The sequence below is a fragment of the Pelobates fuscus genome, chromosome 5 (genome assembly GCF_036172605.1).
Source record: "Pelobates fuscus isolate aPelFus1 chromosome 5, aPelFus1.pri, whole genome shotgun sequence".
Classification (NCBI taxonomy): domain Eukaryota; kingdom Metazoa; phylum Chordata; class Amphibia; order Anura; family Pelobatidae; genus Pelobates; species Pelobates fuscus.
The window spans coordinates 34354106-34366422 of record NC_086321.1 but is presented as its reverse complement, the minus strand read 5'-3'; the positions used below and the strand labels follow the sequence as shown (position 1 = coordinate 34366422).

The 12317-nt window shown below is 38.1% G+C and overlaps 1 protein-coding gene across 1 annotated transcript in view; it reads left to right on the top strand.

Annotated features, from left to right (window-relative positions):
* RASA1 (RAS p21 protein activator 1) overlaps window positions 1–12317 on the top strand; it is a 67398-nt gene that overhangs the window by 16661 nt on the left and 38420 nt on the right. The window contains exons 2-5 of the mRNA XM_063453706.1: window positions 7620–7772; window positions 9107–9242; window positions 10437–10507; window positions 11801–11918. Of these exons, the coding sequence (XP_063309776.1) occupies window positions 7620–7772; window positions 9107–9242; window positions 10437–10507; window positions 11801–11918 (478 nt within the window). The remainder of the gene's footprint in view (window positions 1–7619; window positions 7773–9106; window positions 9243–10436; window positions 10508–11800; window positions 11919–12317) is intronic.

Here is a 12317-nt window from a genome sequence, read left to right as displayed (position 1 = left end):
GTGTGGGGCTGTTTGGGGTATTGCATGTGAGAGGCTGCAAGTGGGGTTGTGTGCATGTATGTGGATTGTTGGTGGTGTTGTGTTTGTGCGGACTGTGTGTGTGTTTGTATTATTTGAATGAGGGGAGGGTTATTCTGCAGCTCTGAGGCTTCCTTGGGTTTTAGTGGGGACCAGGCTGGCCAGGTACAGCTCAAGGACAGAAGCTGCAACAGGAGGCTGTGGGCTGCTCTACTTCAGTGTGGATTCCTATTCACAAGTGCTGGGAGGAAGTGATCTGAGATCACTTCCTCTGCGTGCTGCAATGCATAAATGGAGGATTGTCCTTCACCACCTTTTCATATTAACAGATATCTTAAGTTTCACTGGGACTCCTGACAGGCCAGAGCCTGTTTGGCTCTTGTACCCTTGAGTGCCATGCAAAGGCACCTCGAGTGCCGTGCATGGCACTAGTGCCGTAGGTTGCCTACCCCTGTCCTAAACGGTAATTTGTTTAGTTATTTAAAATGCCCCCAGGACCAGTGATAGTCAGGTCCTAATTGTTACTGTCCTACACTGGCCAAGTATACATTTTACACATGAACCATTCTTTCTACACAAAGCACAAAATATTTTAATAATAGTTCATTAATGTTTGTTATAAATAAATATATAGAATAATCCTTTGTCATGGTTGGCATATTTAGGGTTAATGCTGGTGTTTATATTGTAATACCACTGACATTTGATTACTTGGCAGGAAGCTTTTGTGGCTGTAAATATTGTTCACGGGATGTGGCTTTTACCACAGGTAGTATGAGTATTATATTTTTTGTTTAGTTATTTTTCTTTCTATACCTGATTAGAACCTAGTCTTTTTTTTCAACTTTGCACAATACCACCTATCTTGGTGGATTTAATCTCCGTCAGGTGTATAGCGTTTCGTAATTACCAGTATTTAATTTAACACAATGTTGGCTAATAGATATGTATAGATAGTATGTGTACTCTGTAAAGAGTTTTTTCCTCCTTGGTGTCTGTAAGACCTTTCTTACAAGCCCAGACATGTTTTCTTATATATTCACTAAATGGCCAGTTGATAAATTTCAGTTGGTAAAGCTTATTTTGCAATTCCAATTCTGTCCTACATTTTGAAGTGTTTACATTCCTGCTTACCGTTAAGGTATACCAGTCATGCAGAACTAACTCTCACTGTTATGTCTTTTTCATAAAGATAGAGATTTCCGGTGAAGGCATACATAAAATAACACTCTGGGCAGCAAAAATTGAAGTGCGTGTCATTTTGTCCTCGTATTAATGCACAGTTTTGTTCACATTCAAATGTGACTTGCTAAAAATAAAAAATGTTTTCTTTATACATTGTGACACTACAACTATGCCCTTAACCGTACCCTCTCTTTTCACAAAGCAACTTTCTCATTAGATCATTTCAGAGTATATACGAAACAATGCGAAAACCGTTCTGAGTTGGACATCACTGCCCTACAGCTAATTATAGGAGGATACTGATTGGCTGTGGGGTGGAATCAAGTCTGAGGCTATTATTCATTGGGTTATCCGGCTTAAAGCTTTAACATTATCTGCCTTAGCCATAGCTCCCGTTGGGTTCAGGCTGTAGGTGGCCAGCAACCCTTATTTAAAGGGACACTCCACTGTCCAAATACAAAATACAAATCACTGTTTAGTAATATACCCCATATGAAAACCATCATGCATTTAATTATGAATTGGAGTTGTATTTACACAGCTTGCAAAAACTGCAGATCTCTTGTCTGAAGCATTCGCAAATCCTCCTCTTCTAATCCCGCCCAGACTTTCTGTGACAGTTCAAAGACTTCCCAACGCAGGTCAATGCAAGGCAGGTGCTCTTTGCAAGGCAGGTGCTCTGGGCAATTGCTGCCTCTTGAGTTCAGTGCATCTCAGATAACCAAACCAGGAAGTAACCGGATCTGTTTGAAAAGCCAGCGGGGTGTAACATGTATAATTTATAAAAGTGTAACTTTCTATTGAAATCTGCACATTTTAGTAAATTAAAAAAAGAAATAGAACACACAAAAAAAAGGAACACATTCTTAACACAGAAAGCTTTTCAGCAAGCTAAAGTGCTTTACGGGTCTGGAGTGTCCCATTAAAGGGATGATATAGTGCTAGGAATACAAAGTTGTATTCTGAACACTATACTTCCCTCTGCCCTGCCCTCCCCCCTCGCGCAGCTAGCCAAACTAAAAAACAAACCTCCCCTGTACCTGTCTGTCCTTCAATGAAGTCAGATAAGTACAGGTACTTCTTTTATTTTCCCTCTTTCTTCTGACAGGTGGCATGCTATGTCAGGGGGAACTCTGGTGCTAGGCCAACCACTGTTTTTGGCTTGTGGAGAGCAGTGCACCTTGGGAAAAAAAAATCTACCTGATCTATGGTGGAAAGCATATGACTGTCGCAAGTTCCATTAATGCTGTAGGAAATGGGCTGTGTTGGCAGGAAGCAAGGAGAAGGGACATTTGGAAAGAGCTGCAATACACTATCATGAATATGATGAACTTGCGCGGATACGATCTCACTGCTTGGTGCAAAATTTGAATTTGGCTCCTGTTAAAGCACTCTGTTACCAAATTGAAGTGTGCTGCTACCCCTGCCCCAGATGCTGCTTTCAGCTTGTATTTCGGGTTAATGAAAAGTGTTTTTTCTCCTTTTACTACTGTGAGGGCTTGCACTTCTGGCATATAACATTTATTGTAGTTTTTTTTTAATATTTAATATTTTCTGTTCTGGAAAAAGTTCTTTACATGCATGGATACAACAACCGCAGCTCTCAAATACTATCCTACTTATAACATTTCAAGTCTACATATATCCTGTTTTTTTAAAAATGTGTACAGTGAGGGGTTTCCTGAGGATATTGAGTTCATGCTTTTCTTTCTTTTAATTGCTGAATACTACCCAAATAAACCACTATCACTGCACTGAGTTTGGCTAAATCCCATTGTTCAATTGTTTTTATTGTTTTTATTTTCATTTGCTCATTTAAAAGTGATTCATTCATTAGAATTAAAATCCTTTAGTTATTCTAATTGTGCTTTGATTCTGCAAACGAGCATGTTGCTAATGTACAATTTTTTTTTTTTATAGATCTGTGAGCAGTGTTACATGTGTGTTGGTTTTTTTGTTTTTTTTAGTTTGATAACTTAGTTTCACTATTTGAATGGAACTCTGCTAATTACTGTAAATACTCGAGTTTAAGCAGAGTTTTTCTGCACATTCTTCGTGCTGAAAAAGCCCCACTCTGCTTATACTCGAGTCAAGGTCTGTATTATGGCAACTTACATTGCCATAATACAGACCAGGACCGCCGGGCTCATTAGCGGGGGCTGGCCGCGAGCTCTTACTTAACTTTTGTAGCAGCTCCGGTTAGCTCCCTTTCAGCTCACAGTGTAAGTCTCGAGACACCTGCCACCGTGGCAACGCTCCGCGCGAGACTTACACTGTGAGCTGACCGGAGCTGCTACAAAGGTAAGTAAGAGCTTGCACAGCCCATCCACTGGACCACCTGTTACAAATTAAATAAATATTAAAATAATTTAATATAAAAAAAAAAAATTATATTAATATAATGTTAAAAAAATATATTAAAATAATAAAAATGCCCTCCCCTCACCCAGTTTATACACACACAGCATTATATACACACAGTGTGTGTGTGTGTGTGTGTGTGTGTGTATATATATATATATATATATATATATATATATATATATATATATATATATAATGCACACACTCATAAACACACACTGCATGCATTATATACATACACACACTCTGCATTCATTATATATCCACACACACACACACACACTCTCTGCATTCATTATATATATACACACTGTAAATAAATATTCGATTAACGTAATTTTATTGGGATCTAATTTTATTTAGAAATTTACCAGTAGCTGCTGCCTTTCCCACTCTAGGCTTATACTCGAGTCAATAATTTTCTCATTTTTTTGTGCTAAAATTAGGAGGCTTGGCTTATATTTGGGTAGGCTTATACTCGAGTATATACGGTAACAGAGCTCTTGAGCGGTTGTAGTAAGTGTCCCCCTCCAGTGTAAGTGGTCAAATTGTTATGTAATGGTCGGCCTTATGCTGCTCCCAGCCTGTCTGCAGATGGGCGTGAGAGCTGGATGCTCCTAGCAGGAGCTTCTGTTAGCTCTCTTTAGCTTTTAGATTTAGGGGCAGCGGACCACTCTTAGCCAATGAGGTAAGACCTGCACCACTGCGGCAGACAATAGATGCACTCTGTAAATCCTCTTCTATGAGAAGCATTCTTTGGCATCATCCTGCTGTGTGAGATAACACTGAATGTGAAGGCTTACTTATTTTTCCAGTTTTTTTTCAGTCACTTGACGAGTGTTCTTTAACAAATGTAATCATTGCTCTTTTCCAAAATTTGTGTTTTTCATTGCAAAGTAAGAAGACAGATGCTATACACCAAATCAACTACATTAAGATGTTGTTTAAAAGTGGTTTGTCAGCTTACCTGGTGTTAGATGTTCACCACCTGTGGCGGACCGCCAGTATATTGCTGCCACAGATTTCCTTTCCCAAAGTGAAGTAACTCTATAGACCATCAGCATAGATATCGCTGGCATAGCCTTTCCTCCACGCATTAGTTGAGACTGAATGCTGGGAGTAGATCTTTTTTAATTTAGGCAAGCACTCTTAATTTATACATACAGTAAACTCCCTGTGCCTGAGAGATGGTTGAGTCAGGGAAAATTACAACTCCATTATCTCCCAGGCACAGAAAAATATAAAAAAAATTAACACCCCAAAAGTACCCCCAAAATCCATGGAAACCCCTCGAGAGTCACAACCCCAGATAGCCCTGATCTGAGTACTTAACATATCCAAAAAGCATTCTGATCGGTTCAGTGGTTTGGAATTTCCATCAAGGTACAGTTTTGACCAGCTGGCCACAAGGTGGAAACCCCAAAATAGTTCCAGTGAAATCGTGGCAACGGCCCGTCTCAGTTCGAGAGTTTTTATATGAAAGCCATGTACAATATCCGAACGCTTTTAAATGTCGAATGCTCCCCTCAGTCGGTCGTTTATATCTCCCAAACATCGTTCGTATAGATCAAGCATGTCAAATTCAAAGGCTAGCACAGGCCAAATAAACCAGGTTTAAGTTTATGTGGGCCGCAAAAAAAAAAAAAACACTTAAATTTTTTCATAGAAACGTAGGTTTGTTTTGAAAAGTACAGTATAGAAAAAAACAAAACTGCACCCCCCTTGACAAATTTGCTTGAAATCTAGGAGCCAGCAAAAAAAAGTTAGGAGCCAGGTTTTTCAATGCTCTGCCAATTAACAGAGCTCCTGAGCTGTTGTACGTGTCCCCCTCCAGTGTAAGTATGTAATACAATGTCAAAAATACAATTCTTAAAGGGACACTATAGTTACCAGAACCACTACATCTTAATGGAGTTGTTCTCGTGTCTATAACCTGTCCCTCCACAATTTTCAATGTAAACACTGCCTTTTCAGAGAAAAAGCAGTATTTACATTGTTGTCTAGTAACACTTCTAGTGAAAGCCACTCTGACTGCCTCTAGAATGCATCCGGAGTCAGTGCTGCACAGTACGCAGCACCTACATTTAGTGTCTCTACGCTCTGTATGAAGGCGCTGAATGTTCCCCATAGAGATGCATTAATGCAATTCATCTCTATGAGGAGTTGCTGATTGGTGCAGCATGGCGTTTTGACACACATGTGCAATAGCCTCCCAACGCTTTCCTACAGGAAAGCATTGGATTGGCTGAGATCATTAAGATTGATGATTGCAGTCATGGAGGTAGAGCCAGCTGCGGTGAGAACAGCACAGCGTGGGGGGGAAAAGCGATTTAAAAAAAAAAAAAACCCTTACACATGTGATTGGGTCTATAGGGATAGTTCAATGCCTGCATGCAGAGCGTGGAGACACTAAACATCCGTGCACTGACCAAGGAAACACTTCTTGTGGCCATCTGAGTGACTGCCACTAGAGATATTACTACGCACCAATATAAACACTGCTTTTTTTCTAGAAAGGCAGTGTTTACATAAAAATGACTGCAGGGACATGCTATTTTCACCAGAACTACATTTAGCTGTAGTTGTTAGACTATAGGGTCCCTTTTAATGAATTTGACAATAATTACTTGATTGTTTTTACAGTGAGGAACCACTTAGACTACACATATTCCAGAACTATATCAAAATATTTCCATCTATTTTACATACATAAACAATAGTGTGACTGTCACTTTTCTGGAAGTGACCGTTCCTCAATACCTTGTTGCAGAAAAATAAGCATTTACTGTGGTGAAAATAGCATCATAAATAAAGGGGGGAAAAATGCATTTCTTCTATCGTGATGTAAATCTGTGTGGCACTGCTGGGGTTAAAGTATTTACAGGCATGTGCCTAGCACATCTAGACTTTCACTACCAAACCAGAAGCGCATCCCAAAGCTTGCTTTTAGTTAAAGGGATGCTATAGTCACCCAAACAACTTAAGCGTAATTTAGTGGTTTTGGTCTGTAGATCGTACCCCAGCAGGTTCACGGCTCAATTCTCTGCCATTTGGGAGTTAAATCACTCAGCTTTTCTGAGAAGAGGAGTGTGGAAGTGAATCTTGCTGACCGCTGCAAAAGGATTTGATTTTGGGTGCCAAGGAGAGTCCTGAATTTTGACAGAAAAAGTGTGTGGGGATGACACCCAAAGACTCTCTGAACTATAGCTGCAACAATGGGTCGTATTAGTTATGATACGTATAGTGTGTCCATCTTTTGTGGTGTCAAATAATTTTGCAGATGATTTTGAAGTGTCTTCACAATTTAGAAAACCATGTTTACTACTTTATACACTCCTAGACATTTTTTTTATTTAATGTGAACCTGAATTATGTTTTTAATTTAAAGTTTGTATTATTTGTGTCCTTTTTTTTCCCATTGTATATAGAGTACATGAACTTTAAGCAACATTATAGTGTCAGGATTACAAATGTGTATTCCTAACGCTATAGTGCCCTAGTCACAGTTTAGGTGAGCGGGCCAACGCTGCCAGTGTTAAAAAAAAAAAAAAAAAAAAAAAAAAAAATTTAAATAAATACATTTGATTTTACTTATGTTTTCTCTTGCAGTGCTGATCTCCTTGGTTGAGAATATCAATGTTGATAAAGTCAGCCTATCCATTTCTTTCCTATAGGAAAGCTTTGGAAGGCTAGTGCAAATGCGCGTTAAAACGCAGCGCTGCGAAAATCAAATATGGTCTTTCTAAGACCATCTGATTGTGTTGGTTTCTTTCTCTGCTTTTTCCCTGCAGTGCATTTAGTGCACTATAACCACCATTAGAGACAGACTAACCCTGCAAAGAAAGCCAAGCTGTTCCTTCAACACAGCAATATTTTAATTTGCCAGGTTATAAAGGGGGCACATGGCATCCAGACCACTAAATTGATATTAAGAACAGTAGGTAAAACCCTAAAAATTAAACAAGTTTTTGTCTCTATTGATATTCGTTGCATATAATTGAAACAAATTGGATGTCTTCAATTATATATATTTTTTTCTTTTAATCTTTCAGGTGGTATCATGGCAAGCTGGATAGGACTATTGCTGAAGAGCGCCTTTATCAAGCCGTCAGGACTGGAAGCTATCTTATTAGAGAAAGTGATCGTAGGCCGGGCTCATTTGTGCTATCCTTCCTTAGTAAAACCAATGCTGTTACCCATTTTAGGTAAGCAACAGTACATGTGAGGCCTTTAGTTTTCTGTTTCTTATCTGTCCATCTTTATATCATCCTAACTACAAATGTATCCAAATGGTACCTTAGCACCACCATTTTTTTTTCTTTTTATTCTCTTGCTCTTTTTTATTTTATTTATTTTATTTATTTATTTTTAATCTTTATTACCAGATTTTAGAGCTTTATTATGGCTATTTAACTAGAACATATTTTCCACATTGCATACAAAGTTTTTGTTATATGAACACTCCATGTGGGTGGTTGCCTTTTTAGGGGGGGGGGGGGGGGGGGGGGGAGGGAGAAAGTTAGATTGCTTTAGCTACAGGAACAGTTTTTGCAGATACTGTTAGACCTCTTCTTTTTGTCCATTGCAGACTTTGTGCTGGATATTGTCCACTCAGACATCTCATTGAAAAGTCTTGCAGATAGACCATGTATGCAGTTGACATGCCAACCATGTACTTCTCAGTGAGCTGCATTGTGGAGTGTATGAACTAAAAGATTGATTTAACACCTCAACTGCACTTTGAGCAGGACACTGACACTAACTTTAGCTTAATGAAGCAGTTTTGGTGTATAGAACATGCCCCTGCAGCCTCACTGCTCAATCCTCTGCCATTTAGGAGTTAAATCCCTTTGTTTATGAACCCTAGTCACACCTCCCTGCATGTGACTTGCACAGCCTTCCATAAACACTTCCTGTAAAGAGAGCCCTATTTAGGCTTTCTTTATTGCAAGTTCTGTTTAATTAAGATTTTCTTATCCCCTGCTATGTGAATAAAGTTCAATTTAGAGATCGAGATACAATTATTTAAGGTAAATTACATCTGTTTGAAAGTGAAACATGTTTTTTTTTTTTTTAATGCAGGCTCTGTCAATCATAGCCAGGGGAGGTGTGGCTAGGGCTGCATAAACAGAAACAAAGTGATTTAACTCATAAATGGCAGTGAATTGAGCAGTGAAATTGCAGGGTTATGATCTATACACTAAAACTGCTTTATTTAGCTAAAGTAATTTAGGTGACTATAGTGTTCCTTTAATTTCTACTGAAACCTGCTCTTTTTTGTAAATTTAAAAAAAAAAGGACAAACTCAAACATAAAGCTGTTCAGCAAACTAATGTGATTTAGAGGAGGGGAGTGTTTCTTTAAGAACTGTGGACACATTGAAATGACCGGTAGTCTAATTTTCATTTACAGTATTTGACTTCATATTTATAGAGCCATGCCCTTTTCTGTCATAGTTTTGTTCAGTGTGCATAAACTTACAATATACATTATGTTGAAAGCTAGAAAATCCTAATTTGTGAAATGTTTGTTTCTGTAGGATAATAGCAATGTGTGGGGACTTTTACATCGGAGGGCGACGATTTTCCTCACTGTCAGACCTTATAGGATACTATAGTCATGTGTCATGTTTGCTAAAAGAAGAGAAGCTTCTTTTTCCTGTTGCACCTCCAGAGGTAAGTGGTATTTATTATGTAGAAAAATAGATTGAATAATGCTTGATTTGAGTGCTGTCTAGACCAGATAGAATTTGGAATATAATACAATTATTTTTTTTTAAATAAGTTATGAAGTGTAACTAAGCCAGGGAACATTTGTCATGTGCTGAGTTGCCTTAGCCAATTGTGACTTACGCCCAGAGATGACGACTCTTTCCCTGGATTAGGTAGTTGTGTCCACACTGCATTACGTTCATTAAAGGACCAAAACTGGCAGCAACACAGCTTAATTGTGTTTGATAGGGTTTGGCTTCACTGTTTATTCATTTAAAAAAAATAAAAAAATGTTTAAATTTATATACATAAGGAAAAGTAGGGACTACTGTCCTTTTTGCATAGTAGTTAAGTGGAGAAAACTTGACAATGTTCAGCGCTAAAATTGTCACTTCTCATTTTTCAAAAGTTGATCACATTTAATGAAAGGAATTTATTTTTTATTTTTTTTAAATCAGCAAGATATAAGCAAAGAAGGAAGGAAAACCCAAAGGGGAAAAGACAGCACTGTTTTAAGTTGTTTTTGTGCTTGGCGTGTCTTTTTGTGTTTTCAGACATGTGAATAACTCACGGATTCATCTTCTGTAATTGTGTTCGTTATTGATTGTACATAAGTCAGCAGCTAATAATCTTCCAATATGTTGCTAAACTACGTTTATTCTTCATGAGCCTTTGGGTAGCCAGGGCATGGCTGCAGATCATTTAGTCATAGAAAATCAAATCTGTGTGTGCAGCGTTTCTGCTTGGAACACTGCACACACAGATATTGCAGAGATATTGGAACTTTTGTGGCGGAGCTAGCTGCAACCTTTTGCACTCGCGACTTAGGCAGCCAAGCTATATGTGAATGACCCATCAGATGGAGATAGGATGTATTAACGCTCACAGAGTTCTTTTCTTGTAAGAGCTCACTGAGATGGGTTCAAATCATTAAAAGCAATGAGTAATTGGTTACATACTTGCCAATTCACAAATTTCACTTTATTAATCCCTATAGGATATTTAAAAAGCATATCTAGCACTATCCTCTTATGAAGCATGATAGCCACCGTTGTACAATAATTGGTACAGCACAATGGTTTGCTCCTTAAATGTTACTTTCAATTGTTAATTTCATGCATAAAATGTTTGATTTAAGATTGCATTTGTTTCTTTTAGCCTGTGGAAGACAGACGGAGAGTTCGAGCCATTCTTCCTTACACTAAAGTGCCAGATACAGATGAAATTAGGTAATGTTTGACGAGTCCATTTGTTATATGTAGAAAGTAAGTTAGTGATTACCTTTAAAAAATGAAATGTCTTTCTTTCTGTATATTTTCTGTTAATTTACACAAATTTATTGTAGCTTTTCCATGTCTTTTTTTATTGGACTGAGACAAACGAGTGGATTTTATAGCTATTCATGTATATCCGTGTTTAAAGGAACACTATAGTGTCATGAATTATTATTTTTGTTATTATTATGTTATTTATATAGCGTCATCAAATTCCACAGCGCTGTACAATGGGTGGACTAACAAACATGTAGTTGTAACCAGACAAGTTGGACACACAGGAACAGAGGAGTTAAGGGCCCTGCTCAATAAGCTTACATGCTAGAGGGAGTGGGGTAAAGTGACACAAAAAGGTAAGGAAAAGGTTAGACTAGTGACAGTTGCAGAAGAGGAATCCGTCGGGAGCTATTCCAACATGTATTCCTGACACTATAGTGGTAAAAGCTCTGGTTAGGTGTCTAGCCACCGTTGCCTGCCTTTAATTTGCTCACCTTATTTTCGGCTCTGCACAGGCTGTCACTCGCGCCACTCCGCCTCCTTGGCTGAAATGATCAATTTTGACGATCACAGCCAATGGGAGGCTATTTAGCATGCGTGGCAAAATATAGCACTGCACCAATCAATATCTCCTCATAAAGATGCATTGAATCAATGGATTTCTATGCTTCTCCACGTAGAGTGGAGACGCTTGACGTGACTAAGGAAGAACCTCTAGTGGCTGAGTGACTGCCACTGGAGGTGTTTCTAGGCACTAGTGTAAACAGTGTTTAAATTAAAAAGCATGCAGGGACAGGCTGTAGACACCAACTACATCAAGCTGCAGTTGTTCTGGTGACTATAGTGTCCCTTTGAAAAAAATGAATGCTTGATTACATTTAGAAATAAATAAATGCACTGTAAATAAAGATGTTTTATCCTGATGTATTCACAGAAGCAGTAACTTTTGGCGTTATGCATTTCTAATTGTGCAGATAGGATACTCACTGGATGTATCTGCTTCTTCCTTTAGATTTATTAGTTCCGTGGTAATTTAATAATATCATAGTGCTGATTTCAACCTAAACTGCAACACATATTTGACCATCAGTAAATATATTCTTCTTTTTATACTTTAATAGCAGTTACTTTTTCCATGGCAAAGCAGTTCATGAAAACAAAACATACAAATCAGGAGTTTTTTTTGTTTTGTTTTGTTTTTTCACTTTCTCTATTGCAATTAAAAACTAATTCTTAATTGTCTCCCTGCAGTTTCTTAAAAGGAGATATGTTTATTGTCCATAATGAATTAGAAGATGGATGGATGTGGGCCACCAATCTACGTACAAACGAACAGGGTCTTATTGTTGAAGACTTGGTTAAGGAAGTGGTCAGTAAATATTTTCTTTGTGTTGTATGGTGTTTTTTGTTTTTTTTCCTTGTTTTCTTGAAAGCTTTTCCTTTTACACGTGGAAATGTGATCAGTGCAGGTTGAAAAACTGCATGTGACATGTGGAAAACTCTGAGAGCACCAGTGTATTCAGCAGATATTGTTCCTGTTATGAGAGATTCTAGTTTTCACATGAATGTGACTGGAGAGACCCGTTTAAAATCTCTTCCATTGACCTGAAGCAACATGTCTTACAGTGGGAACAATGAGCATCTGTTGCTGATTGGATCCCTCTGTTTAGTTCGGGATTCATTACAGTGGAAATGTTAAAAAAACACTATGGATGCATCCTTCTAATAAAAACAAAAAACAAAACTTGGTTTTACAGTTTAGCTGTGT